The following is a 27,923-nucleotide window of genomic DNA, read 5'->3' on the forward strand; positions in this document are numbered from 1 at the left end:
GGCTGTGGGTCCTCCTTGGCTGACTCCTGGTCCGGGCTGGAGGGGGACTGGGGAGCAGGAGACGTGGGACAGGGACCCGGCCCTGGGCCCTGGCCAGCTCAGACCCGTGGACGAGACGCAGGCCCGTGTCCTCCGAGTCGCTGTCCGTTGGGCTGGAGTGTCCCGTCTCCGGGACCCTGAGGCCGGTCTCGGTTCCCCTCTCAGCTCTGCTCCCTCGGGTCCGACGGGGCAGGCGCAGGAGGGTGGGCACGGCAGGAGGCCAGCCCGCCGCCTCCCCAACGGGCAGTTCTGGGGGCGTGAGGGCGGTGCATGCAGAGGGCGGCCGTCCGGGCTGCCGGACAGGAAAACCGGGGAAAAGGCACGTGGTTTGGAGCCGGAGCGGCATCAGCACTGCCCATGGGCCCCCTCTCCACTGTCCCAGGGTCAGGACCGGCCGACCCCCGAGGCCCAGGTGAGGTCCCTGCCTGAGCCGGCGTGGGCACAGCCGGGCCCCAGGCTCCGGGCGTGGGCACAGCCGGGTCCGGGCTCCGGGCGTGGGCACAGCCGGGTCTCAGAGCTCCGGGCGTGGGCACAGCCGGGTCCGGGCTCCGGGCGTGGGCACAGCCGGGCCCCAGGCTCCAGGCGCGGGCACAGCCGGGCCCCGGGCTCCGGGCGTGGGCTCAGCCGGGTCTCAGAGCTCCGGGCGTGGGCACAGCCGGGTCTCAGAGCTCCAGGCGTGGGCACAGCAGGGTCCGGGCTCCGGGCGTGGGCACAGCCGGGCCCTGGGCTCCAGGCGTGGGCACAGCCGGCCCCCGGGCTCCGGGCGTGGGCTCAGCCGGGTCTCAGAGCTCCGGGCGTGGGCACAGCCGGGCCCCGGGCTCCGGGCTCGGGCACAGCCGGGCCCCGGGCTCCGGGCGTGGGCTCAGCCGGGTCTCAGAGCTCCGGGCGTGGGCACAGCCGGGTCTCAGAGCTTCGGGCGTGGGCTCAGCCGGGTCCCAGAGCTCCGGGTGTGAGCACAGCTGCGTCCTCAGGGCTCGGACCCGGCGCCAGCGGGAAGGGCAGGCTCCTGCCCAGGCCTCCGGGGCTGCGTGGGCCGGGGCCTGCGGGGGTCAGTGCCGGCCGTGCTTGACCCAGTTGCGGATCGCCCACTTCTGCCCCGAGCACCGCTGCAGCACCAGCCGCAGCCCGAAGTGGGCGTCCTTGGACATCTCCACCTCCAGGCACCGGCCCGTGTCCCGGCTCACGATGGGGCCGCCCTGCGCGAGGCGGGGAGACCGAGTCAGCGGGGCGCCTGGGCCCGGCGTGGGCGCGTCCGGGGTGAGGGCTGGCTGCCCATTCCTCTGCCCTCCACACACACACACACACACACACCCTCAGCCATCCCGCCGGCTCCCGGCCCCCCCCGCTGACCCGCCGGCCCCCGGACCTGGGTGAAGTCCCACAGCCGCTGGGCCGGCCGGGCCACCTCCTCGCACTTCCTGAGCGCGGGCGTGCGGGCCCTGCCGTCGTCCACCAGGCACTTGGAGTCGGGCAGGAAGGCGGTGGAGCCGAGGGGGCCGAGCTGCAGCAGGCCCTCCGTGCTGTAGCGCACGAGCTGGGGGGGGGGTGGGGGGGACGGGAAAGCAGGGTGACCCTGAGCTCCAGTGGGGGGAGCCTGCCCAGGGGCAGCCCTGCTCCCAGCCTGTCCTGCTCCGTCAGAGGTTGGCTGTGTGCCGATAAAGCTTTATTTATAAAAACAGGCGAACCCTGACCGGTGTGGCTCAGTGGATAGAGCGTCGGCCTGAGGACGGAAGGGTCCCGGGTTCGATTCCGATAAAGGGCATGTGCCTTGGTTGCGGGCACATCCCCAGTGGGGGGCGTGCAGGAGGCAGCTGGTCGATGTTTCTCTCTCATCAATGTTTCTAACTCTCTGTCCCTCTCCCTCTCTGTAAAAAAATCAATAAAAAAATATATATATATATAAATATATATATATATATACATATATATATATATTTTTTTTTTTTTAAGTTTAAAAACAGGCGCGGGGCTGTGGGAAGCCTCAGCCTCTTCCCTGGAACTTTGCTGGGAGCCCCACCCGCACCCGCAGCGCCTGGCCTCCCAGCCAGGGTGGCGTCGGACGCCCAGTGCTCCCCCGCCCCCCCCCCCGCGGCTGGGGCCCCGCACCCCCACCTGGGAGGACATCCCATGGCAGGGATAGAGGATGGCTCGGTCATCGTCCTCCGCTCCCTGGTCCAAGCAGTAGCCGCTGGCTTTGCTGTTTCTCACCTGCAGCCGGGATCCACAGGAGAAGCCCGTGGCGAAGGGTGCGAGGCCGAGGCGAGGCCGGGGGTCTGCTCTGGGCAGATGGGGGGTGAGGGGTGCGGAGGAGAAGTGGTGTGATCTGTAAGGATGGCCCTGCTTGTCCCTGGGGAGGCAGAGACAGACGTGCCTCCATCCCAGCCGAGCAGGGACACAGTGCACAGGGACGTCCATGAACATACGGGGGGCGGGGGGGGGGGCGGGCACTGGGGTGTCAGGACCAGAAGGGGGAGCTGCCTGGCGGGCCTTCGGCGGCGGTACCTCTCCGTACGTGAGGGTGTTGTTGTAGGTCCGCATCTCGGGGTACACGTTCTCCAGGTACCACTGGAAGCTCCGGCACTTCAGCCTCCGGCGCAGGGCCAGCCGCTCCGACACGTCCCCGAAGTCCACGCCGGGGTTCTGGGGCGGAGGGGACAGGGCTGGGCACGGGGTCCGGCCTCCGCCGGGAGGGGGAGCGGGATCTGGGGTGCCCCGCCCCGGCCTCCCGGGGGCGCTGTCCCGAGGGGAGCCCCGGCGGCTCACGGTCATGGGCAGGTTCCAGGCCATGTACACGTGCGACTTGAAGCCGTCCATCCACACCTCGGCCGCGCGCAGCGCGTTGCGCTTGGCGTAGTAGTCGATGTCGTTGTTGTAGGGCTTCCGGGTGCGCTCGATGTGCGCCACGCGCGAGCAGGGCAGCACCTCCATGCTGCCGCCGCACTGCCACACCTGCCGCAGCACAGCGCTCTTCAGCCCGCCCACAAAACCGCCCCAGACCAATCACAGCCCCGCCCACAGGCCCCGCCCCGCCCACACCTCAACCACAGCCCCGCCCATCCTCAGCCCCGCCCCCAGACATCAGCCCCGCCCCCATGCCCATGGCCCCGCCCACAGGTCCTCACAGCCCCGCCCCCGGCCTCAGCCCCACCCACATCTCAACCACAGCCCCGCCCACATCTCAACCACAGCCCCGCCCCCAGGCATCAGCCCGCCCACAGGCCATCAGCCCCGCCCCCATGCCCATGGCCCCGCCCACAGGTCCTCACAGCCCCGCCCCCGGCCTCAGCCCCCATAGCCACAGCCCACTCACAGCCCCGCCCCCGGCCTCAGCCCCACCCACATACCTCAGTCCCCCAGACCCATGGCCCCGCCCACATGCCCTAAGCCCCGCCCACAGCCCTCACAGCCCCGTCCACCCAGCTCCTGGAAGCCCAGCTCACCTCATTTTCCGCCCCGCCCTGCTTTTCCCAACCCGGACCCCTGTCCTATCTTCCGAGCCCCGCCCACAGCTCTCCCGAGCCCCGCCCAGCCTTTCCCAGCCCCGCCCCCAGCACTCCCCGCCCCCGGACACGCCCCTGGCCCTTCCCCAGCTCCATGCTGCTCACAGGCCCAGGACACCCCTGTGTGCTGGCCCCAGGTCCGTGGCCAAAGAGGAGCCTGGGCCTGGGGTTCAGGCCCCAAAAGCACGGACGAGGCCGCCCCCGGGGGCACTGGCTACCAAATTCCCGGGCTCTTCACGTGACAGGACACAGACAACAGAGGGACACTCCGTGGGGGACCGGCTCCCAGCGCCAGTCTCCGTGGGTGCTGGGGAGACGGTGCACACCACGGGCTTCCTCATGGGACATCCGAGTGGACAGACATGCCCTCCCTCAGGTGGCCGCTGCTGTTGCCCTCCGGGCCCCATCCTCCTGCTCCCTCCCGAGGCCCTGTCCCCTGTTCCCCCCCCAGGCCGGTCCCCCTGCTCCCCCCCAGGCCAGTCCCCCTGCTCCCCCCCGCCAAGGCCTGGTCCCCTGTTCCCCTCCCCCCAGGCCGGTCCCCCTGTTCCCCCCCCCAGGCCGGTCCCCCTGTTCCCCCCCAGGCCGGTCCCCCTGCTCCCCCCCAAGGCCTGGTCCCCTGTTCCCCTCCCCCCAGGCCAGTCCCCCTGCTCCCCCCCAGGCCGGTCCCCCTGCTCCCCGGCTGCACACAGCCCTGAGTGTTCTCAAGGACCCAGACTCAGCAAGCGATTGCTTTATCAGACACGCGGATTCTCTCTGTGCACGTGGGGGGGGGGGGCGCCTGCTATGACATCCGGCAATGAAACACAGAGGAGAGAAAACGCATTTATACGCATCGTTTTAAAAGGTTCGGGGGCGCTGACAGCAGGCGGGCGGAGCGGGCTGTGTAACGGCTTTTAGCCGGTGCCCCGAGGTGATCAGACATTCATCCAAGGGAGGGGGAGGTGAGCGCCACTCGATCCGATTTACAGCCTCGTCCCGCGACCCCTCGGCTTTAACCGCCACGCCTGCGACAAGCGGGTCGGAAACGGGCCGCACCGAGACACGGCCTATAAATTTTTAAACACTTGCCTTAAATAATCTCTTCTGTGAGTAAAAAGGCCGCAGGCAAAACATCAAAACAATAAAAAAATAAATTAAAAACCCCCCACAGATGCTGCTCCAGAAACAGAACACACAGAACAAGAACCACGCACCAATCAGAGCTCTCCCACAGCTCAGTCCCGGGAGCCCAGGGCCCAGGTCCTGGAGGGGTGGGCATCTTACAGAGCACCCTAACCGCCCACTCGGGCGCCCACTACCCCGTCGGCACCCGACCTTCCTTCCACGTCCAAAGCCGACAGACACACCAACGGCTCCGGGCCGGGCCGCACGCCGGGGCCGGAGGACAAGCTCCCAGAATCCCCGGCATCCTGGCCGCCCACGCGCCGCGCTCAGCGATGCCGCGAGAATGAACAGCTCCCCGGCCGGCGTGGCTCCGTGGCTGAGCGTCGACCTAGGAACCGGGAGGTCCCAGTTCCATTCCCGGTCAGGACACAAGCCCGGGTTTGGGGTCAAGCAGGAGGCAGCCGATCCATGATTCTCTCATCATTGATGTCTCTCTCTCTCTCCCTCTGAAATACCTATAACAACAAAAGCGTAATATGCTAAGAGACCGGACGTCCTTCGGGCATCTTTCGGGACGACTTTCCGGACGGAGCCGGGGCTGCGAGGAAAGCCGGGGTCCCGGGGGCCAGAGGGCAGCGGGGGCCAGGGGCCAGGAACGAAAGCCCCCGCCTGCTCGAATTCCGGGCACCGGCCTCTAAAATGCATGTAAGAATGAATGGCTCAGATGATGGCGATGAGCCTAAGTGCGCATCTTCTGTTATCAGATTCGGCAGACATCAGTCACTCTCCGCGTGCCAACGCCATCGAGCTCACACGTGGACGCTCGGCAGGAGACACTCAGTGCCGGGCCCACCCGAGGGCACCCAGCCAGCTCCCGGGCCAGCTCACCCGCATGCCCAGCTCAATGTTCTCGCCGCCGTACACCTCCATGCCCGGGTCCAGCAGGCCGATGTCCCCGAAGTACTCCCGGTCCACCACGAAGGAGCAGCCGATCATGGCGGGGGTCCTGGGGGGGGGGGGGCAGACCGCGCGTGAGCGGGCGGGGCGGGCCAGCGCCCTGCCGCCCTCCCCCGGCCCCCTCCCCCTCCCCCGGGCTCCCGGGCTCTCTCAGCCGCCTGGACGGAGGCAGGGGAGGTGGGCGCCCCCACAGACTGCTCTCTGCGTCCCTCCGGGCCCGGGGACCCGCCGGCTGGCCAGTCCGGGGGCTCATTCCAGCCCCGGCATGCAGTCCTGGCCCCTCCGAGCAAAGGATTTAAGAAACAAGGCCCCCACGCCCTGACCGGTGTGGCTCAATGGATGGAGCATCGGCCTGCGGACTGAAGGGTCCCGGGTTCGATTCCGGTCAAGGGCATGTGCCTTGGTTGCGGGCACATCCCCAGTGGGGGGCGGGGGAGGGATGCAGGAGGCAGCTAATCGATGTTTCTCTCTCATCTTGTTTCTGACTCTCTCCCTCTCCCTTCCTCTCTGTAAGAAATCAGTAAAATATATATATTTTTAGAAAAAGCCCTCACCGGGCAGGAGCTCAGTGGTCGGGCCCCGGCGGCTCACCGGATGGGCGCGGCCTCGTCCCCGCGGTCCAGCCAGTCCTGGGGCGGGATGATGTACATGCACCACAGGCCCCAGTTGTAGCCGTGGGCGGCGCTGGCGTACTGCTGCACCTCGAATGTGTCGAAGCGGATGTTGTCGATGGCGGGCAGCACGATGCGGCGGCGGTCCTCCCGGATCCGGGTCAGCGCCGGCTCGGCCCTGCGGGCGGCGGCCTCAGGACACCCCAGCCCCGCCCCCTTCCCTCCACCCCCGGCTCCACCCCAGCCCCACCCCCTTCCCTCCACCCCCGGCAGGGGTAACCCAGGGCCTCCCGCTGGCTCCCTGCATCCCACTCGGCCGGTGGACACACCAAGGTGATCGGACCACGTGGGCTGGCCCGGCCTGCATGGCTGAGCGATTGAGCATCCGCCTATGAACCAGGAGGTCAGGGTTCGACTCCCGGTCCGGGCACAGGCCCGGTGGAGGGCTCCATCCCCAGTGGGGGGCGCTCAGGAGGCAGCTGGTCCATGACTCTCATTGTGGATGTTTGTATCTCTCCTTTCCTCTCTGTGAAATCCATAAAAATATATTGAAAACTTTTTTTAAAATATACTTTATTGGGTTTTTTTACAGAGAGGGACAGAGAGTTAGAAACATCCATCAGCTGCCTCCTGCACACCCCCCACTGGGGATATGCCCACAACCAAGGTGCATGCCCTTAACTGGAATCGAACCCGGGACCCTTCAGTCCACAGGCTAATGCTCTACCCACTGAGCCACACCCGATAAGGCTATTGAAAACTTTTTTTAAAAAAAAGTCGCATTTGGCCCTAACCAGTTTGGCTCAGTGGGTAGAGCGTTGGCCTGAGGACTGAAGGGTCCCAGGTTCAATTCCAATCAAGGGCATGGACCTTGGTTGCGGGCACATCCCCGGTGGGGGGTGTGCAGGAGGCAGCTGATGGATGTTTATCTCTCGTCGATGTTTCTAACTCCCTCTCCCTCTCCCTTCTTCTCTGTAAAAACCAATACAATGTATATTTTAAAAATTAAAAAAAACAGTTGCAGGTGGAGGGCACGCCGTGGCCCGGCCCCGCCTCACCAGCCGGCGCTGAACTCCACGTGGGCGTCGAAGAAGCCGACGACGGGCGCGGTGGCCGCCCTCCAGCCCTGCAGCCGCGCCCGGATCAGGCCCTCGCGCCGGCTGTTCCGGACCACCTTCACCAGCCCCGGGTACCGCCTGTGCACGTACTGGTCCAGGCTGGCCTTGAGCTCCGCTGGGCGGGGGCAGAGAGACCCTCAGCGCCCGCACCGCGGGCCCGTCCTCGTCCCAGCCACGTGCGGGGGCCCGTGGTGGCGGGAGACCAGGCGGAGAGACCCGCCCCCGCCCCCGGGCCTCCTCGGGAGAGACCGGAGGAGACACGGAGGCGGTTGATCAGGGCCACGTGGCGAAGACGGAGGCCGCGGGGCCGGACTGTTCGGCCGTGAGAGGAGAAGATGCCCGTGAATGGGTCCTTCGCCTTCAAGGGGGAGGGAGCGGGCGCAGCCAGTGTGCTCAGCGGTTGGAGCGCTGGCCTAGACACCAAAGGGCTGAGGGGCCTGGAGGCCAGACTCAGAGGCAGCGTGGGTGGGCGTCCCCCGGGACCGGGGCTGGGGGTGAGGGTGGGGGGGGTGTCTGATGGGGACGGGGTTCAGGTGGACCCCCGCCACCGTACGCCCCGCCCCCCGCCCGGACGCCCCGCCTCCCCCACCTCCCCACCCGGACGCCCCACCTCCCCGCCCGGACGCCCCGCCTCCCTGCCCGGATTCCCCGCCTCCCCGCCCGGATGCCCCGCCTCCCCACCCGGACGCCCCGCCTCCCCACCCGGATGCCCCGCCTCCCCGACCGGACGCCCCGCCCCCCGCCCGGCACTCACCATTGTCGCTGTTGTCGTCCACCAGGATGACCTCCTTGAGCAGCGGCGAGGGCGTGTGGTTGACCACGCTGTGCACCGAGCGCAGCAGCACGGACAGCGCCTCGTTGACGAAGATGAACACCACGGAGAGCTGGGGCAGGTCGTGGGCGTAGCTCAGCTGCCGGCACCTGCGGGGGCGGGGGGGGGGGGGGGGGGACCCGGGCCGGGAGGGAGGGCAGTGTCAGTGCCCGTCCCAGGCCAGCCACAGAGGGCGAGGGTTAACAGAGATCAGAACAGCCTGGCCAGCCCAGCCTGTGCGGCTCAGTGGATAGAGCATCGGCTTGTGGACAGAAGGGTCCCGGGTTTGATTCCTGGTCAAGGGCACAGGCCTGGGTTGCAGGCTGGATCCCCAGTAGGGGAGCGTGCAGGAGGCAGCCGATCCATGATTCTCGTCATTGATGTTTCTAGCTCTCTCTCCCTCTCCCTTTCTGAAATCAATAAAAATATATTTTTTAAAAGTTAAAAAAAAAAAAAAAAGCAGCCCAGTCGGCCTGGCTCAAGGATGGAGCCGGGAGGTCAGGGTTCGATTCCCGGCCAGGGCACAGGCGCGGGTTGTGGACTCCATCCCCAGTGTGGGGTGTGCCGGAGGCAGCCGATCCATGGTTCTCTCTCCTCACTGATGCTTCTCTTTCTTTCTCTCTCTCTCTCCCTTCCTCTTGAAATCAATAAAAATATATTTTAAAAATACTGGGGACATGTCCTCCGGAGAGGATTAATTTAAAAACCCACCGGCCATGATGCTATCTGCTCGCTCGCGGTAACCAGAACCTGCCCACATCTGGCCGACCTGGGAAGGGTGGCCCCTCCCGCCCAGCGCTGGGCACACGGTACTGCCCGCACTGGGGCGGATGCAGGCTCGGCCACAGCGGGCCGGCTCAGCCTCACGTCCCCCGGGAGCCGCACACGCGGGCCTCCGGCCCCGGGCGGGCGGGCGGGCAGGCGTGTGGGCGGGCGGGCGGGCGGGCGGGCGGCGGCGACTTATGGCCGAGCAGAGGCGGCGGCACCAGGCCCCGCAGCCGCCCCAGAGGCTGGCGGGTCGGGAGGCGGCAGAGCCGGCTGGCCTCCAGCACAGGCCGTGGCCACCCTGCGGGTTATGGGGATGCCCGCCTCTGGCCGCCCTGCGGGTTATGGGGATGCCCGCCTCTGGCCGCCCTGTGGGTTTATGGAAATGCCCGCCTCTGGCCACCCTGCGGGTTATGGGGATGCCCGCCTCTGGCCGCCCTGCAGGTGTATGGGGATGCCCGCCTCTGGCCGCCCTGTGGGTTTATGGAAATGCCCGCCTCCTCCTCCTCCGGAGAAGGGGAAGGAGGGGGAGGAGGGGGCGGGAGGAGGGAGGAAGGAGGCGGCGGGAGGAGGACGGGGTGCCGGCTCACCGTTTGGGCCGGTAGTCGGGGATGGTCCTGTCCAGGGAGATGCGGTCGCTCAGCTGTGCGTTGTAGCCGAACTCCTCGAAGCTGCCGGCGGCCTCCTGGCTGTCTCCCTGCAGTGTGGCTGCCGCCCCGCCCTGGCCCAGGCCGCCCGGGCCCTCCACCAGCCCCATGGGCTTGGCGAGGCCTGGGGAGAGGAGAGAGGGTCAGGCAGGTCCCGGACAGACGGACGGACGGGTGAGGCCGGACAGGCAGAACCGTGGAGATGGTCCGAAGACCGAGGCGCCTGGCGGGTCTGGAGAGAGCACCGGCCTGAGGACGGAAGGGTCCTGGGTTCGATCCCGGGGCGGCCCAGGCCCGGGTTGCGGAGGCAGCGGGGTCACGACTCTCTCCTCACTGACGTGTCCCTCTCTCCCTCTCCCTTCCCCTCTGAGGTCCTTAAAAATGTCCAGAAGAAAAGAGGAAAACAACCAGGAAGTGGCTCTGAGAGTCACCGTGGCCCCTGCCCCCGGCCCGCCAGCCCCCCTCCAGGGGCATGGCTTCTCCTGGTTCGGGTCCCTCCTGTGCGGCCCCTCGAACCCGCCCGTGACGGCCGGGGTGCTCTCCCCGCAGGGACACGGCCTCCGTGCGCAGCGCCACGGCCCGCGCCTCCCGCCCCCCCCCCCCCCCCGGGGCTGGTTTCCGTGGTTCCCATGGTCTCCGCGGTGAACCAGGAGGGCAGCTCGCGGCTGTTTCCGGAGGGTCCACATCAGCCTGTGGCCGGGCGCCCTCCGGGGCGGAGGAGAAATCAGCGTGGGCACGTATGTGCACACACGTGTACTTACACGAACACGCCCACCCACACGGGGGCTCAGGGGCCACCCTGAATTGGAGTGGGTCCTAACCCAGCCCCAGGGTCTTTTTTAAAATTTATTTTAAACATATTTTATTGATTTTTTTACAGAAAGGAAGGGAGAGGGGATAGAGAGTTAGAAACATCGATGAGAGAGAATCATCGGTCAGCTGCCTCCTGCACCCCCCCCCCCACTGGGGATGTGCTCGCAACCAAGGTACATGCCCTTGACCGGAATCGAACCCGGGACCCTTCAGTCTGCAGGCCGACGCTCTATCCACTGAGCCACACCAGATACAGCTTTTTTAAAAATTTAATATATATATATATATATTTAATTTATTTCAGAGAGGAAGGGAGGGGAGGGGAGAGAGAGAAACATCCATGAGGAGAGAGAATCATGGATGGGCTGCCCCTGCACGCCCCCCACTGGAGATGGAGCCCACAACCCGGGCACATGCCTTGACCGGGAACCGAACCTGTGACCTCAAGCGCTGAGTCCACCCCCTGGGCAATGGGGGAACACGGGGCGGGGGGCAGAGTGGGGGCAGAGCAGGGTGGCGGTCTGGCAGCATCTGGATCTCAGTTCCATGAGAAAGAAAAGCCCAGCGGAGCCGTCAGCTGGGAGAAGCTGGGGGTGTTCGGGGCGGGGGGGGGGGGGAGAGGGGAGAGAAGGGGGACGCCCTGGCCCTGTCTGGCCACGGCCGGCTCCCAGAGCCCCGTGGACAGTCTCTGCCCTCCCCACCCCGAAGAGCCGTCTCCCGCTCCTCCCGGCTCCCGGACGTGTGGGCGGCTGAGTCTCAGCTCGGAAGGAAGTGTGGCTTCCCAGCCCCAGCTTCTCTGAGTCACCGAGTCCCATCCGTCACGGGGCCTCGCCAGCCTCCGGAGAGGAGACCGCGGCAGGGCTGCGGGCACACCTCCGGGCACACCTCCTCCGCGCGCAGGATTCGGGGTCCGGACACCCGGGACGGGGACGGCCTCTGGCAGCTGCAGGAGGGGTCTGGGTGTCGGCCGGGTCCCCGGGGGGGCGGGGCAGGCTGGTCGAACCCACCGTGAGCCTGAGAACCGCGGGGGGACGTTAGACGTGGACCCCAGGAATCACCTCCGTTTCTGTGAGCTGTGACTGCCCGGCCGGGAGCGACCAGGCCCGAAGGGAGGACAATGGGAACCGAGCAGGCGACTGGGCTCCTCAGAGGGGCTGGGGAGCGTCTAGATACTGCAAACTCTCCCAGAGCATCAACCTAGGAACCAGGAGGTCAGGGTTCAAGTCCCCGTCGGGGCACAGGCCGGGGTTGTGGGCTCGATCCCCAGTGGGGGGCGTGCAGGAGGCACCCGGTCCATGATTCTCTCTCCTCATGGATGTTTCTCTCTCTCTCTCCCCCTCTCCCTTCCTCTCTGAAATCAGTATGTGTGTGTATATATATATATATGTATATATATTTATATATATTTATATATACATATATATTTTTTAATATTACAAACTGCACATTTCAGAGGGGACAGGAGGGGGAAGACGTTCGAGGACCACCTGGAACCCGTGTGGGGCACGGCCTGGGCGACCCAGGGGCCTCGATGGGGTGGGAGGGCAGCTCCCAGCGTGACAGACAGACCGGCAGAGACAGGCAGACGAGGGACGTGGCCGGCGGGTCCTCACACGCCCTGGGAGCAGAGAGGCCAGCAGGAAGTCCCTGGCCACCTGCTGTGACCTGTGGACCTGTGACGTTAGCGGTCGACCCCATGGAGTGTGCGGGCGGGGGCGGGGGGAGCGGTGAGGAGGTGGTGACGGCCTCGAGCAGAGCATTTTGCCAGGGTGGGGTGCCTAGCTTTTCCCGGTAAACACCGAGGCCTCCGTGCTGAGGACTGCCAAGTGCAGACACTAGGTGCACTGGTTAAAAATGGTTAACCATCAACCGGTTAAAAGCGTGGATTCTGTCATCAAAGAAAACACGGTAATTTTAAGAGAAACATCAAAAATGCTTTATCCAAAGCGATGTCCATCGCCAGCCACACATTCCCCATCTTCCAGGCCACTGGTGGGCACCGTCCAATAGAACTGTCCTTGCTCGGGGCAGACCATGCAGAGACCCCACTGTCCACGTCTGCGTCCGTGTGGAAGTGCCGCTCAGACAGGGCGTGTGCCGTCGATCGGAACACGGGTCATTGAAGGAGCGAGGGCTGGTGAACACGGCGGGTGGGTTCACACTTCCCAGGCAGGATCTTTTCACGTGCCTTTAACTGGATTTGAAGTGTGTGATGGTGCATCATCACGGAGCAAAATTACTTTGCTGTGTCTTCTGGCCCATTGTGGTTGTTTTACGATCAAAGCGTGGTTCCGATTGATTCCTTGTTGTCAGTAGCGATCAGTATTAACGGTTTCACCTGGTTTGAGAAGCTCATAATACGCCACACCTTCCTGATCCCACCAAACGCAGGCAGTGTCTTCTTTCCGAAGCGATTTGGCCTGGCAGTCGATGTTGATGGTTGAACTGGATCAACCCGTGATTCTGTGCGTTTGGGATTCTCAAAATAAACCCACTTTTCATCGCCAGTCACAATTCCATGCAAAAAAAGACTTTATTTTGTGCCGTTGAAGCAGCATTTTACTGATGACTTTTCCATTTTCCATTTGTCTTCCATTCAGTTGATGTAGCATCCGTTTTCCTTCCTTTAAAATATTTCCCGTTGCTTGTAAACGATCAGAAATTGTTTGCTGAGCAACGTTTAATCTTTCTGCGAGTTGCATCTTCATCCAGTAATGCTTGTCACTGTTGTTTAAACCGGCATTCACAAGTGTCTTGAGATGGAGCGTGTTCACCATAAGCTTCCTGATCACTTTCAGCAGCACTTTTCTTCAAAATAAAGTAATGAATTAAAACTTCCCGCAAATGCTTTTTTTTTTTAGCACAAAATTCGACGTTTTTAAGTGTAAAAATATCTATGATGTTAACACCTTCAGAAAATTTGACATGTGAGGTTTTGAAGCTTGTTGTCCATACAACAAAGTAGCCTACATATCAGATCGCATGTATATCAGCAAACCTGTAACTCCAACCAGTGAACAAATCTGAATTGTTAACCGGCTGATGGTTAACCCGAATTACTAAACAGTTGATGGTTAATTGTTAACCGGTTGATGGTTAACCCTCATTGCTAACCAGTTGATTAACCCGCATTGCTAACCAGTTGATGGCTAATTATTAACAGGTTGATGGTTAACCCACATTGCTAACCAGCTGATGGCTAATTATTAACAGGTTGATGGTTAACCCGCATGATTAACCGGCTGGCGGTTAATCTGCATTGTTAACGGAGGCACAGCGGCCGGGCCTCGAAGAGAACTGTGCTCCCGCCCAGCCTCAGCTGGACCCACTCTCCCTCCGATTCGGCAGCTGATCTCACTGCCGACAGGACTCTCACGGGTCCCGGGGCCCAAACGGGTAACGGATTGCCGATGGCGGGCAGACGGACGACCCTGGGGGACGAGGGAGCCACGAATATTTTGCTGGGCCCGCGACGCCTGTAACATTCCCTCGCTGAGACTAAGGAGTGTGTGATACATACCCTCCATCGTCAGCGCGTCCCCGAAGACGATGAATACGGATGGGCGGGGGGGGGGGGGGGGGGGATGGAAATGCCGCCAATGATCCCCTCCACCAGGAAGGGAAGGGGGGGAGGGTGAGGACTGCCTTCGGCCCACTCCTCCCAACCAGATGGGAGGGAGAGAGAGTTGGGTCCTGCCATCCAGCTCCGAGGGGCCCTTGGCAGCCATCCAGCTCTGAGGAGCCCTGCACCAGAGGTCAGACCAGACGGTCAGGCCCGGCTCCCCAAGCCCACCCAGGTCTCAGGGGGCAGGGCACTGCTCAGACCCCAATGGCAGCCCGGGTGGTGTGGCTCAGTGGTTGAGCGTCAGCCTAGGAACCAGGCGGTCAGGGTTCGACTCCCAGTCAGGGCACAGGCCCGGGTTGTGGGCTCCATCCGCAGTGGGGAGCATGCAGGAGGCAGCTGGTCCATGATGCTCTCTCCTCATAGATGTTTCTCTCCCTCTCCCTCTCCCTTCCTCTCTGACGTCAATAAAAAAAGATTCAAACATAAATAAATAAATAAAACGGAGCTGTCTGACCTCTGCTCCTTCCGAGTCCTTCCCAAGTGGGTTTTTATGATCAACCGTCTGCCCCGCTCCTGCACTGCCCCCTTCCTGGGAACCCCTGGGGGAGGGGTGGCCTGGGGGCTCCCTGACATTTCCTGGGGGAGACACTGTGCTGTGTACCTGGCCGGGGGGGTGGGCAGAGAGGGAGGGAGAGACAGACACAGAGAGATACAGAGACAGAGGGTCAGAGAGGGGGGAGGCAGAGACAGACAGACAGGCAGATGGAGACAGAGGGACACCGACAGAGATGGGGGAAGGTGGAGAAAGTGGGGGGGGGCAGGGACATTGAGGAGGAGGAAGAGACTCGGGGGAGGGAGAGAGGGAGGGAGGAGAGAAGGTTTTTTACAGGAAAAGGAGGGAGGAGGGAGAGGGGAGAGGCCGGTGGGAGACACATCCTCATCGCAGGTCAGAGCTGGGAAGCGGGAAGGGCCAGGGAAGGCCCCCGTTTTCCGAGTCCGGCTCTCCCTCTCCCCGGAAAGGGCCACTAGCCGGATGTTACACAACCGGGAGCTGTCCTGTTTTCACATAACCTCGGGCTCTCCGGGGAAACTGCCTCACCGGCCGTCCCTCCCACAGCGGGGGCTCGGGGCAGCTGCTGGCGGGCCGCGGCGAGGAGGGGACACCCACCGGGACGGCCCAGGCCCTTTGGGACCCCCGGGGGCAGGGATGGGGGTTTGGGGGTGCGAGGGCGTTGGGGGCCAGCGAGGCTGCAGACAGGGCCTGCGTCTCTCGGGGTCATGAGGCTCCCGGTTGAGGGGTGCTGTCAGAGGTGGGCGAGCACCCGGGGGCAGCCCCACGGGACCCCCTTGGGCAGGGCAGGGCAGGGCACCTCCGGGAGCCGGGACTGGTGCTGCTGCTGCATGCAGCCGGGCTGCCCAAACAGGAACCGGAGGGAAAGCCCCGGAGACACCAGCGCACACCCTCCCCGCCCCCAGGACCACACGGAGCGGCCGAGGGAGGGACGGGAACCTGCTCGAGGCCGGAGGCGGCCGCGGCCCCACCCCCGGGAGGGCACAGACTCTCCGGGGTGACGCCACCTGCTCCCGGTGCAACGAGGACCCCCTCCCCAGCAGCTGAGCCTCCCACGGACACTCCCTGGGTGTGGGCCCCTGACTGCGGGCCCCCCCCACCCCTGTCACCGGCTCCCGGCCTCACGCTGACCCCACTCCTCCTGCAGCAGGCGAGCCCGGGCTCCCCCAGGATGGGCAGCAGAGGGAGCCCCATGGTCAGCGAGCCCCTTTCCCCACGAGCATAAAAGGGGCCCAGCCTTGTGGCTCAGCTCAGGGACTGAGCGGCGACCTAGGAACCAGGCGGTCAGGGTTCGATTCCCGGTCAGGGCACAGGCCGGGGTTGTGGGCTCCATCCCCAGTCCAGGGCGTGCAGGAGGCAGCCGGTCCGTGATTCTCTCACCAAGGATGATTCTGTTTCTCTCTCCCTCTCCCTTCCTCTCTGAAGTCAATAAAACCATATATATTTTTATAAAAAAAGACGGCGAGGCCGGCCACCTCTGAAGGGCAGCGTCACCCTCTGGTACCCAACCCCTGACCCCTGACCCCTGACCCTGACCCTGACCCCTCAGCAGCCGGAGAAGCACACATGTCCACACTCTTGCCCCTGGGCACCACCTGCCCCTCAAGCGGGTCCTACAGCCTCTTTTATTATTTTTAAATCCTCGCCTGAGGATATTCCCCATCGATTTTTAGGGCGAGTGGGAGGCAGAGGGAGAGACAGAGAAACATGGACGGCTGCCTCCTGACACGCCCGCACCGGCCCTGGGAGGAGCCTGCCGCTGAGGTCCTGCCCTTGCCTGGAATCGAGCCGGGACCCTTTGGAGCGCGGGCCGAGGCTCCGTCCACAGAGCAGGCCGGCCGGCAGGTCCCACAGCCTCTCCAGTTCTCTGTGGGCCGGGCCCAGAGGGGGACAGCGGAGCCGGGTGCTGGGGAGGGGCGGCCAGCGGTCATCACACAACGCCCTCTGCGGCCGGAGCCCCCCCAGAGCCCTGCTCTCCCCCCGCCTCCCGGAGCCCCCAAAGTTCCAGCCCAGCCCGTGGGCCACCCCCCTCTGCCTGGGGTCAGCGCAGGGTCAGCAGCTGAGGCCAGGGCAGTGGCCGGACCAGAGAGCCCCCCATTTCCCCCTCAGCCCCCCATTTCCCCCCCTGCCCCCCCTTCCTCCAGCCCCCACTTCCTCCCAGCCCCCACTTCCCCCCAGCCCCCCACTTCCCCCTGCACCCTCACTTCCCCCTGCACCCTCACTTCCCCCCCAACCCCCCACTTCCCCTAACCCCCCACTTCCCTCCTGCACCCCCCACTTCCCCCAGCCCCCCACTTCCCCCTGCACCCCCACGTCCCCCCACCCCCCACTTCCCTCAGCCCCCCACTCCCCCCTGCACCCCCACTTCCCCCCCACCCCCCCACTTCCCCCAGCCCCCCACTTTCCCCTACACCCCTTCCCCCAGCCCCCCACTTCCCCCTGCACCCCCGCTTCCCCCCACCCCCCCACTTCCCCCAGCCCCCCACTCCCCCCTGCACCCCCGCTTCCCCCCCACCCCCCCACTTCCCCCAGCCCCCCACTCCCCCCTGCACCCCCGCTTCCCCCCTGCACCCCTCTTCCCCCCGCACCCCCAGGCCGGCTCACCGTTGAGCTGGCGGAACACCGCCTCCTCCAGGTGGTCCAGGCGCCGCAGGATGGCCTCGCGGTCCGCGGCCCCCGCGCCGGCCCCCCGCCCCGGCCCCGGCCCCGGGCGGCCCCCGCGGCGGCAGAGCGCGGCGAAGAGCACGAGCCCCGCGAGCGCCAGCAGGTTCGCCGCCAGCAGCGCCCGCACCCGCCGCGCCGCCGCCATGGGCGCCGGCTCCCCGCTCCCGGCCCGGGCGCCCTCCCCGGCACCTGCCGCCGCCCGGCCCGGCTCCGCCGCCCGCCCGCCCGGCGCCCCGCCCGGCCCGGCCCGGCCCGGCTGCTGCGCCCCCGGCCGCTCCTGGGGCCGGGCTGCGGGGCCGGCGGGGGGCCGGGGCACGTGCGGGGCTGAGCCGGGGAGCTGGGGGCCGGGGGTGTGGGGGCCGGGGGTGTGGGGGCCGGGGGTGTGGGGGCCGGGGGTGTGGGGCTGGAAGAGGGGGAAGGGGAGGGCAGGGGCTGGGCTGGGGGAGCTGGGGGTTTGGGCTGCGGGCGGGGCCGCGGGCGGAGGAGGGGGCTGTGGGTTTGGGGGGCTGGGGTTTGGGGGAAGGGGGTTGGGGGTTGGGGGGAGAGGGGCTGGGAAAGGGGGGCTGTGGGTTGGGGGTTTGGGGCTGGGAAAGAGGGGTAGGGGGCTGGGGTTTGGGGGAAGGGAGGCTGTGGGTTGGAGGTTTGGGGTGCGGCGGGCCGGGGCGGGGCCGGGGAGGAGGAGGGGGCTGGGGTTTGGGGGAAGCGGATTGGGGGTTTGCGGGGGACCGGGCTGTGGGTTTGGGGTGCGGGGGGGCGGGGGCGGGCCGGGGAGGAGGCCGCGGGCGCTGTCCCTTCAGCACCACCGCGCCCGCCCCGCCGCCGCCCGGGTCCCCGCGCTCCGGGGCCGCCCGGGGCCGGGGGCGCGGGGCGCGGCCGGCATCCCCCCCCGAGGGGCGCGGCCCGGGTCGCGGGGGTCCGGGGGCCGGGGGGACCTGGGGGCCGGGGGCCGGGGACCAGGAGGCGAAGGCGGAGGCGGAGCGGAGGCGGCCGGCGGCCTCGGGCTGGGCGGCCCCGCAGTCACGGTCACGGCGCCGGTGCGGAGGACGCGCCGCCCAGCCCATCGGCCCCCTCCCCGCTCCCCGCTCCCGCCGGGACTGTCCCCCCTCCCCCTCCCCCCCCGGGGCGGGTCCCAGCGCTCCCGGCGCCCCCTCCCTCCCCCCCCCGGGGCGGGTCCGAGCGCTCCTGGCGCCCCCTCCTTCCCCCCCCCCCCGGGGCGGGTCCGAGCGCTCCTGGCGCCCCTCCCCACCCTGGGTTGCTGGGGGCCGGGCGGGGGCGGGACCGTGCGCTCCGGGGACCCAGCCCAAGGGCGTCCAGGCGCAGGGCGGGGCGGAGCCAGCGGGTCCCCCCACTTCTCCTCCCCCCCATCCCCCACATCCCCTCCCGGACTCGATGGACCTCCAGGGGGACCCCGGGCTGACCGGACCTGGTCCGGCCGCGCGGCCCTCCTGGGGGGGGCGGGCCTCTGTGGGTGGAGCGCAGAGAGCGGGGTCCCCCCCTGAGCCTCTCCCCTCCCTGGGTGGACCGGGCCGGGTCAGGGCCCAGGATGGAGATCACAGACCCTGGCTCCCGGCTCCGGGTCTCCAGGCGGGTCCCCAACGCCCTGGCCAGGCCGCTCCCCACCCCCGTTTCCTGACCTCTGACCCCTCAGCCCACCGGGTGGGTGCAGCCAGGTCCGAGGGACCCGTTCCTCTCCCACATGGAAACTCCTTTCTTTTGTCTGAGAAATCCAGAGGCCGGCCGGCTGGCTCCGCGGCTGAGCGTGGACCCATGACCCAGGGGGCCACGGCTGGATTCCTGGTCAGGGCACGGTCCATGGGCTCCATCCTCAGGAGAGGGCAATGCAGGAGGCAGCTGGTCCGTGATCCTCTCTCATCATGGATGTATCGCTCTCTCTCTCCCTCACCTTCCTCTCCGAAGTCAATAAAAAAGATTCTTATGCCCTTGCCAGTGTGGCTCAGTGGATTGAGCGTCAGCCTGTGGACCAAAGGGTCCCGGGTTCGATTCCAGTCAAAAGCACTCACCTCAGCTGCAGGCTCCTCCCCGGCCCAGGCCCTGGTCGGGGCCCCTACAGGAGGCAACCCATCGATGCGTTTCTCTCACGTCGATGTTTCTCTCTGTCTCGCCCTCTCTCTTCCACGCTCTCTAAAAATCAATGGGAAAATATCCTCGGGTGAGGATTTTTTAAAATCATAAAAATATATTTAAAAGAGAGAGAGAGAGAGAGAGAGAGAGAGAGAGGAATTCAGAGAACCCTCACCAGGAAGGACCAGCCATCGGGACGTGAGACACACTGTCTAGTTTGCCATATAAATCACTTCTTCCGAGCGGAGCCCCGGGGGCCTGCTTTTATTTTTTATTTTTTTATTTTTAAATATATATTATTGATTTTTTTTTTTACAGAGAGGAAGGGGGAGGGACAGAGAGTCAGAAACATCAATGAGAGAGAAACATCCATCAGCTGCCTCCTACATGCCCCCTACTAGGGATGTGCCCGCAACCAAGTTACGTGCCCTTGACCGGAATCGACCCCAGGATTCCTCAGCCCACAGGCCGACGCTCTACCCACTGAGCCACCCTGGCCAGGGCTGTAGCCCATTTGCATCCAGGCTGCTGCTGCCCTCAGACAAAGGAGCAGATGTGTCCCCTCCTTTCCACCCGGGACCTTGGCCCCTCCCACCCCGCCCCCCGCAGGGAGCTGCCCCACCTCGCTCTCGCTCCTCCCTCCCCCCTCCCCCTCTCGCCTCTTTGAGCCCCGAGTCTCCTGGCGCAGAGACGCGGGAGGAGGTTGGCACACGGGCTGAACAAGCCCCATATGGTCCTTGCCAGAGAAGCGGCTTCTCAAGTGGGTGCACTGAAGCCTCCTCTCTTCCTGCCAGCTTCCCACGCCTGGCAGCCACCTCGGGCTCCCCCCTCGGCCCCGGCGGCGCGCGGAAGGAGGAAGCGAGGCAGGAGCAGGAACGGTAAATAAAGGCGGCCGCCTCGGGCAGAGTCCTGTGCACTCTCAGGGTCATCTCTCTCTTTTTCTTTTCTTTTTTAAATTTATTTTATTGATTTTGTACAGAGAGGAAGGGAGAGAGACAGAGAGCCAGAAACATCGATGAGAGAGAGTCATCGATCAGCTGCCTCTTGCACACCCCCTACTGGGGATATGCCCGCAACCAAGGTCCATGCCCTTGACCGGAATCGAACCCGGGACCCTTCAGTCCCCAAACCGGTCTCGGCATCAGGGCCATTCTCACGGTCAGCCCTGCCCGGCCCTGACCCGCCCGGGGAAGGAGAGGGGAGCTGAGCACGTTCACATCTGGCTTCCCCTGGGAGACGGCGTCTCTGGGTCTGTGGCCCCATGAGGCCAGCTGTGAGGGGAGGCCGACCTCAGGACCACTGCAATGACTGTCCGCTCAGCTGCTCTCCCCTCTGCAGACGCCGAGAATGTCCCAAACAGAGCTCCTCCATCAGCCTGTGAGACATACTTCGCAGCCAGGCCGGCCGGCGTGGCCCAGAGGTTGAGTGCCGACCACCGAACCAGGAGCTCCCAGTTCGATTCCCCGTCAGGGCACAGGGTAGTAAACCCGCTCCCAGTGGGGGGCGTGCAGGAGGCAGCTGATCCACGGTGCTCTCCCATCGTGGATGTTTCTCTCTCCCTCTCCCTTCCTCTCTGAAACCAATACAAATATATTCAAAATGTAAATACTTCATCTAGACCTAACCCGTTTGGCTCAGTGGATAGAGCGTCGGCCTACGGACTGAAGGGTCCTGGGTTCGATTCCCGTCAAGGGCATGTACCTTGGTTGCGGGCACATCCCCAGTAGGAGGTGTGCAGGAGGCAGCTGATGGAAGTTTCTCTCATCGATGTTTCTAACTCTCTATCCCTCTCCCTCTCCCTCTGTAAAAAATATCAATAAAATATATTTTTAAAAAATACTTCATCTATGGCTTCCCCTTGGTATGTGCGTCCAATGTCTGGGGGGAGGCGGGACCAGTTCTTCTCAGAACCTGCCAATCTAGCTGCCTCTGTCAATCACAGGGATCCCAGGCACAGGAGGCCCAGAGGCTGAGGAGTCAGACCCGGAAGGGTGGACAGCTGGAAGGGCCTGCCTTCCAACCTCTTCTACCTGGGCACGCCGCTGAACTACATTTCCCAGACTCCCTTGCTGCCCAGTCTAACCATGTGACTGCATTCTGACCAATGGCGTGCAGGCAGAAATGATAGGCTTCCTGTCCAGGCCGGGACCTGGTCCTCAGTCTGTCTCCAGAGCTGGTGATGGAGAGGGTTCGGTTCCTGTCTCTACCGGGGTGTGGTGCGTCCATCCTGTGCCAACATCCGTTCAAGCGCACTCTCCATCTCCTGCCACCCAAAGGGGCCCGCACGCTGTCCACAGTCGGGGTCTTCCTTCTCTGCTGTAATGAAAGATCAGATTTGTCTGAAGCCATGTCTGCTTGTTTTTTATTTTTTTTTTAAATATATATTTTATGTTTTTTTTTTACAGGGAGGAAGGGAGAGGGACAGAGAGTCAGAAACATTGAATGTAACGGAATATCGATCAGCTGCCTCCTGCACGCCCCCCACTGGGGATGTGCCCGCAACCAAGGTCCACGCCCTTGACAGGAACCGAACCCGGGACCCTTCAGGCCGACGCTCTATCCACTGAGCCACACGGGTCAGGACAACAACTGACATTTTTACTTAAATTTTCTTGCTCCACCGGCCTCTGACGTAGTAGTTCCAGGTGGGGATAGCGTCCTCTGCTCTCCCCACGCCCCTGCCCTCCCCATCGCGTCCTCCGGAGCCGGAAGGAGTTGGTGGGTCCACGGACCGCGCCCCTGGCCACACGTGAGCCTGCCCTGCCGTGGTGGGACTCCAGCCAGGACCCCGGTGGCCTCCCCACTGCCGACCGTGCCTGGCCTGTGGGAAGCCCCCCCCCCCACGAGGGGACAGAAATACGGGGGACCCGGCTGGAGTCCGGGCCCTTCCCCGCGCTGGCTGGGCTCCGGGAGACGGTCGAAGAGGGAGGAGGAGGGAGAGCAGCAGGCGCTTCCCCCCTGGCAGAGTGGGGTCCCGCGGCTCCTATGCGTGGGGTGCACCCCGACCACCCGGGAGGGAGCGATTCCAGCACCTCGGCCCCGCCATCTGGAATGTTCCGACGCCCGCCCGCCGGCTCTCACATCCCGGAACGCCGCGCATCCCGGGTCTGGATGGGGAGCGACTGTGTGTGGCAAATACACGCTCCCTCATATGTTCGGGGACACGCAGCAGATGGCTCTCAGCCGGGAACAAACACAGCCCCAGGAGAGGGAGCAGAGAAAGCCCAGCCTCTGCCAAGCGCGCTCCTCGCCCGAGAAATCCCCGTGGTGCCGGCGGAGGGAACGTGGGCACGCGGCCGGCCGGCCGGCGGGGGCGGCTCCCAGGTGCGGGGCTGGTGCCCAGGAAGGGAGGGCCAGGGAGGCCTTTTGTAGGGGAGGAGCAGAAATCCCGTCCGCCGCCCGGTGGCCCAGTGGAGCCCAAACCTGCGGGGCCAGCAGCCGGAAAACTCACTGGTCCACAGAGCCAAATACCAACAGGACGACGATTGACATTTCTTTTTAGAGGCAACATTTAAAAAAAAACAAAACATTTTATTTATATTTTTTACAGAGAGGAAGGGAGAGGGACAGAGAGCCAGAAACATCAACCAGCCGCCTCCTGCACGCACGCCCCCCACTGGGGGTCAGGGGATGGAGCCCACAACCTGGGCCTGTGCTCCGACCGGGAATCGAACCCTGACCTCCCGGCTCCTAGGTTGGCGCTCACCACGGAGCCACGCCGGCCGGGCACCACCTGCTCCTTTTCCGTCTCGAACCCGGCGCCCCCTCAGCTGGTGGCTCAGCCGGCTTCCCTGGCTCAGTTGCTCCAGCTCCTGGGCCCAGCCCGAGGGGAAGCCGACCTCGCCTCTGCCTCCAGGGGGCCCGGAGCCCCGAGCCTCCATTCCCAGCACAGTCGAGGCGCCTCCCGCCCAGCCGGCCTGTGCCCCAGTCCTCCCCTCCTCTCACTGCACATGGGACCGGGCGTGGCGCCAGGAGCGGGTCCCAGGCAGCCCCTCCTCTGACCGCCCCACGGCGCCCGGGCGTCCATTACCGTGTCCGTGTCCCACGGCTCCTGGCAGGCTCACCCGCGTCCCCTTGGCCGATGGCCGGCAGCCGGAACGTTCCGTCACTGCACGGCCCACCCAACGGCAAGAGTGGCTGCCCCGGGGGTGGGGGCTGGAGGCACCCTCCCCCCTCTAATTAAAAAAATACATATATATAGCCTGCGGCCGGAGCACAGTGGGGACTGGTGAGCTGGGAGAAGGTTGCCTGGCAACCAGTGCCAGCCACTTTTTCACCAGCGGCTGTCCGCTTGGCTGGGCCGGCCCTGGAGGTGCAGGCAGGGCCGGGCCCGCAGCCCGCCCACCCGGCATGCTCACCGGCCACGCTTCCCATCCAAACGGCCGCGTCTGCCCCTGGAGCTGCGTCTCACACTCGCCCTGACCGGGGCTGGGAATCGAACCCATGGCCCTTCAGGATTGGGGCTGGTGCTCTAACCACTGACCAGGCCAGGGCTGGTCTGTATTTTTTTTTTTTTATAAAGATACCTCATTTCTTTAAAAAAGTATATATATATATATATATTTTTTTAAATATATTTCATTGATTTTTTTACAGAGAGGAAGGGAGAGGGATAGAGGGTCAGAAACATCAATAAAAGAGAAACACAGATCAGCTGCCCCGTCGGCAGCAGCAGCCCCCGGTCCGTCTGTCTGGGAGAAGAGATGTGATTGCTTTTCTTATCACTAAATTAAACATCTTGTCTCGCTTGTCTCATGTCCTTCAATCTCTCTACATCTTAATAGACTGTGGCTTCGCCCTGCGGCCGGGGCCTGGGATACGGTGTGTGGGGCTCGGGGTGCAGGGCGGGGGTGAGGGGGTGCAGACGTGGGAGGCACCTGTGAGCATCAGGGGGTCTCGCCACCTCTCCAGCCGCCTTCCGGTGGAGAATGTGTCCCTCGCGCTGAGCTGAGCGGCCTCCAGGGACCTCCCCCCCAGGGCCTGTGTCCCCGGGTGGCACCCAGGTGGCACCCGGGCCGAGCACGGGCACCCTGTCCGGAGGGAACGCCTTTGCCCACCACTGCTTCCCACCCACCCCTGCCGCCCGGTGCCCGGGAGCCAGCCAGGCAGACAGCCTGCCAGAGGCTTGTGGTTGAATCCCAGCTGCTGTCCGTCCATCCATCCATCCATCCCAGACAGGACGTGGCACCTGCCGGGAGGGCCAGGGGTGCCTCCCAGGATGCCGCTGGGGCGGGCCAGCTCTCTGGCTGCCCCGAGCTGTCCCCGCAGACTGCAGCCGAGGACCCGAGCTGGGCCTCGGGCTGCCCAGGGCACCCCCTCCCCCACGGGAGCCCTCCTTGGGGCCGGCCGGCGGGAAAGGAGGAAGAGGAGGAGGACAGGAAGCTCTGCACCCCAAGGAGGGCCCAGAGGAGGCGGGACCCCAGGCAGAGAACCGTCTGCCCTCGGGGGGGGGGGGGGACGCGGAGAGCACAGGCCACTGTTGCCCCTGCCCCGCCCCCGCTCAGGCAGCCCGGCTGCTCTGGGGTCCATGGCCCCATCCCCACCGAGGAGCGCGGGGCGCGGTGAGGCTGCTGGTTACCCAGAGTGCAGCTGACAATATTTAAAAATAACAACGGACTGGAGAAAGAGGAGGTCCTAGGCCCCCTGTCTGTCCAGCCCCGCCCCGTCCCGCCCTCAGCCAGGCCCTGAGGACGCCCAGAACCCCCTGCCCTGGACCCTGCCTGGTCCCTGCACCCGGCACCCAGCCCCGGGGCTGGTCTCAGTGTCTGGAACCCAGGGCGCTGACAGCCACCGACACAGGAGCCTCAGCGCGCCTTCTCCAGGCTGCAAAGCCTCCCGGCGCCCCCCCCTGACTCCCCCTCTCCCCCCCCCTGGGGGCAGAACAGGGGCGGTGAGGGCACAGGACACAGAGCAGCTGAAGGACCCCGTTGGAGCAGCGGGTCCTCGGGGACGCCTGCTCACACCGCGGGAGCCGTTGCTTCCGTGTTCCCCGGCTTCCCCTCCTGGGGTTTGAGCGGCGTGCACGATCCTAATAAGCCTGGGAAGTGGCTTCAATTTCCCTGAGAAGGGTGTAGACTCGGCAGAAAAGATAAAGCCGGGCCGGGCCGGCGTGGCTCCGTGGCGGAGCATCCACCAAGGAACCAGGAGGTCACACGGATCCATCCCCCGTCAGGGCACAGGCCCGGGCTGCGGGCTCCATCCCCAGTGTGGGGCGTGCAGGAGGCAGCCGGTCCATGATTCTCTCTCCTCATGGATGTTTCTCCCTCCCTCTCCCTTCCTCTCTGAAACCAATACAATATATTTATTTATGTATAAAGTGGCCAGGCTATCAGGAGAGACAGACAGACGGACAGACACAGAGAGAAAACGGTGGTGTGACACAGCCCTGCACCTCCTGCAGCCTGCAAAGCCCCCTCCCAGCTGCAACCCCATCTGTCTGGCTGGAGGGAGGGGAGACCTGCCTTTCCCTCCGCATTCCCCTCCCCACACCCCCACCCCCACCCTCACCCCCACCCCCACCCCCACCCCAGCCCTCACCACCCGCCTTCTCCAGAGTCGGGGCGGTTGTCTGAGCTCCACGGCGCCTCTGCCATCTAGTGGTTATGAGTGGAATTGCAGCCCCGGGAGCCGCTCTCAGACCCCGGTCCTGAGGCAGCCCGGCCCCCAGCTCCCTGGGCGCCCCCCCTCCCCGCCCGCGGGTGCCCCCGCCGGGGGTGGGGGTGCAGCTCGCTCCCCACAGTGTGTCGTCCAGACGGAGCGTGGACCACAGGGTCACCCCGAGGGTGGACTTCTCCATCCCGTGTCCCCCACCCCCACCCCCCCATCCCTGCCGTCCAGGCTCCCCCCTAGGCGCGTCCTCCCTGGGGGGCTCGGAAGGACACTGAGCCCCAGGAGCGCCCCCCACACCAGCACGGCGAGGGGGTGAACCCCCACCTGCAGGCGGGGGCACCCACAGCCTGGAGGGACAGCACGGCCACGCCCCCACGAGTCTGGGGCCGGGATGGGGTCTCCCCGATGGCCAAGCTTCTGCGGTGTCTCCCCAAGGAAATAGTGGCCTGCAAACCATCCGGGCCTTTTAGAGCTGGGGGGTCCCCAGGACTGAGGTCCCCAGTGTAGAGGGGTCCCCCTCAGAGCTGAAGGACCGCCCCCCAAGACTGAGGGACCCCCCCACCCCCACCCCGCTGAGAGATTCTGCAGGAGCCCCGATGCAATACCCGCTCTGTCCACTAGGTGCCAGGCGTGTCCACGCTCCGGGTGCAGCCGCGGGCATCCCGGTCACCCGGCACCTGGGCCCAGGCTGTCCCGATCGCAAACCTCCCATCAGACGCCCCGGGGGTGCCCCCCCACCTCAGCTACCCGAGCGCACCGGGGCCACGGAGCCCCCACACCCGTCCTCACAGCCACACTCGCCCCCAAGCAGCTCTCCGTGCTGCTGCTGCCCCTGAGCGGTGGGTGCCGTGCCCACAGTCCTGCACCCACTGGGCGTGCCCCACCACCACCCCCAGTCCCCCAGGGGCAGGGTGGCACCTCGGGGAGGGGGGCTGGGGAGGGGCTGGGAACGGCCCTCGGGTCCCCCTCTGAGCCATGTGGGCCAGCTGCTGCAGGGACCACCTGCTCCGGGCACCCCGGCTGCCAACCAGCTGGAAGGCAGGCGCCCTGCCATGCCTGTGGGTCCCCCTGTCCCCCGTCCGGAGCGCTGAGCTGAGCCCGGGCCCGGCCCCCTCAGTCCGCCCACTTGAGACCCGTCAGGATGTGTCTATTATGTGTTTTTGTTTTGCTTCGTTTAAATATGTTTTTATTGAATTCAGAGAGGCAGGGAGAGGGAGAGAGAGAATCACGGACCTGCTGCCTCCTGCACACCCCCTAACGGGGATCGAGCCCACAACCATGGCCTGTGCTCTGACTGGGAATCGAACCCTGACCGCCTGGTTCATAGGTTGACGCTCAACCACAGAGCCATGCCGGGCGGCTGGGCCTATGTGTCTCTTATTTGTGAACCAGCAACCCGGTGCCCGAGATTCATGCACATGAAAAGGGGATTCAATAGAGGAAATAATTTAATGTTGCCATTTGCCCTCTATAACAGAAGTGTCAGAGGTGAAAGAAAATTGGTAAAATGCATAGGAAAACCTTCCTCCGGTCAGAGTCTGGGGCTCAACATGGGACCCAGAGTCAAGTCCCCGCCCGCCCACACGCACCTCAAAATCGTGTGAGACCCAGACCTGGCCAACCCCCCCCCCCCAATTGGGCTATTGGGCTAGATCTGGCCAGTCCCACCCTTGTCAAGCCCGGCCAGGCAGGGGGCATGGCCTCAGGTCCCTGGTCAAGCCCCACGGGGTGGGGGCGGGGGACGTCTCCGTCCCTGCTGATGGCTCCTTAAAGCTCCTGAGGGGAATTGGCCTCAGCTGTGGGCGCAGCGTCTCTGTGGGGAGCGGTGGCCCATTCGCCTGTTCCCTCTGTATCAGCTGGGATGAGATGCTGCCCACGCTTTACGCCCAAGACGCTGTACACAGACACATGGGGGGCGGCAGGCGTTTTCTCGGAGCCCCGTGGCTGTCTGCCGGCTCACCCTCACGGTGGGGGCGGGAGGGGGTGCCCCGGGCCCTCGGTCCCGGGCCAGCTCCTCTGGGGAGGGGCGGGGGGCTGTCCCTTCCCGTCCTGGTCCCCGCCGGCCCC

General features: G+C 65.1%; 1 protein-coding gene across 2 annotated transcripts; it reads right to left on the bottom strand.

The window, feature by feature from the left end:
* Positions 1 to 1,013: 1,013 nt before the first annotated feature.
* Positions 1,014 to 27,923, bottom strand: GALNT9 (polypeptide N-acetylgalactosaminyltransferase 9). Of its 2 annotated transcripts, XM_045580322.1 has the most exons (12): positions 27,913 to 27,923; positions 17,106 to 17,184; positions 9,496 to 9,676; positions 8,084 to 8,250; positions 7,270 to 7,444; positions 6,192 to 6,389; positions 5,532 to 5,649; positions 2,803 to 2,988; positions 2,542 to 2,679; positions 2,152 to 2,247; positions 1,406 to 1,573; positions 1,014 to 1,235 (listed from the first exon to the last, which is right to left on the bottom strand). In XM_045580322.1, the coding sequence occupies exons 3-12, from the start codon at positions 9,660 to 9,662 to the stop codon at positions 1,089 to 1,091; spliced, it is 1,560 nt and encodes a 519-aa protein (XP_045436278.1). In that variant the 5' UTR covers positions 9,663 to 9,676; positions 17,106 to 17,184; positions 27,913 to 27,923; the 3' UTR covers positions 1,014 to 1,088. The 2 variants fall into 2 exon arrangements, with proteins under 2 accessions (XP_045436278.1, XP_036290216.1); XM_036434323.2 differs by lacking the exon at positions 27,913 to 27,923 and having other exon boundaries at positions 17,106 to 17,319.

The sequence above is a fragment of the Pipistrellus kuhlii genome, unplaced genomic scaffold, assembly GCF_014108245.1.
Source record: "Pipistrellus kuhlii isolate mPipKuh1 unplaced genomic scaffold, mPipKuh1.p scaffold_m20_p_120, whole genome shotgun sequence".
Lineage (NCBI taxonomy): Eukaryota > Metazoa > Chordata > Mammalia > Chiroptera > Vespertilionidae > Pipistrellus > Pipistrellus kuhlii.

Bases quoted from the DNA above. Each gene is read 5' to 3' on its own strand.
- GALNT9 (XM_036434323.2), bottom strand. From the start codon at position 17,310: ATGGCGGCGGCGCGGCGGGTGCGGGCGCTGCTGGCGGCGAACCTGCTG. The intron at 6,390-7,269 runs GTGAGGCGGGGC...CGCCGCCCGCAG, and splicing joins GTGGAGTTCAGCGCCGGCTG to GGCCGAGCCGGCGCTGACCC. The intron at 2,989-5,531 runs GTGAGCTGGCCC...GTGCTGCGGCAG, and splicing joins ACATTGAGCTGGGCATGCGG to GTGTGGCAGTGCGGCGGCAG.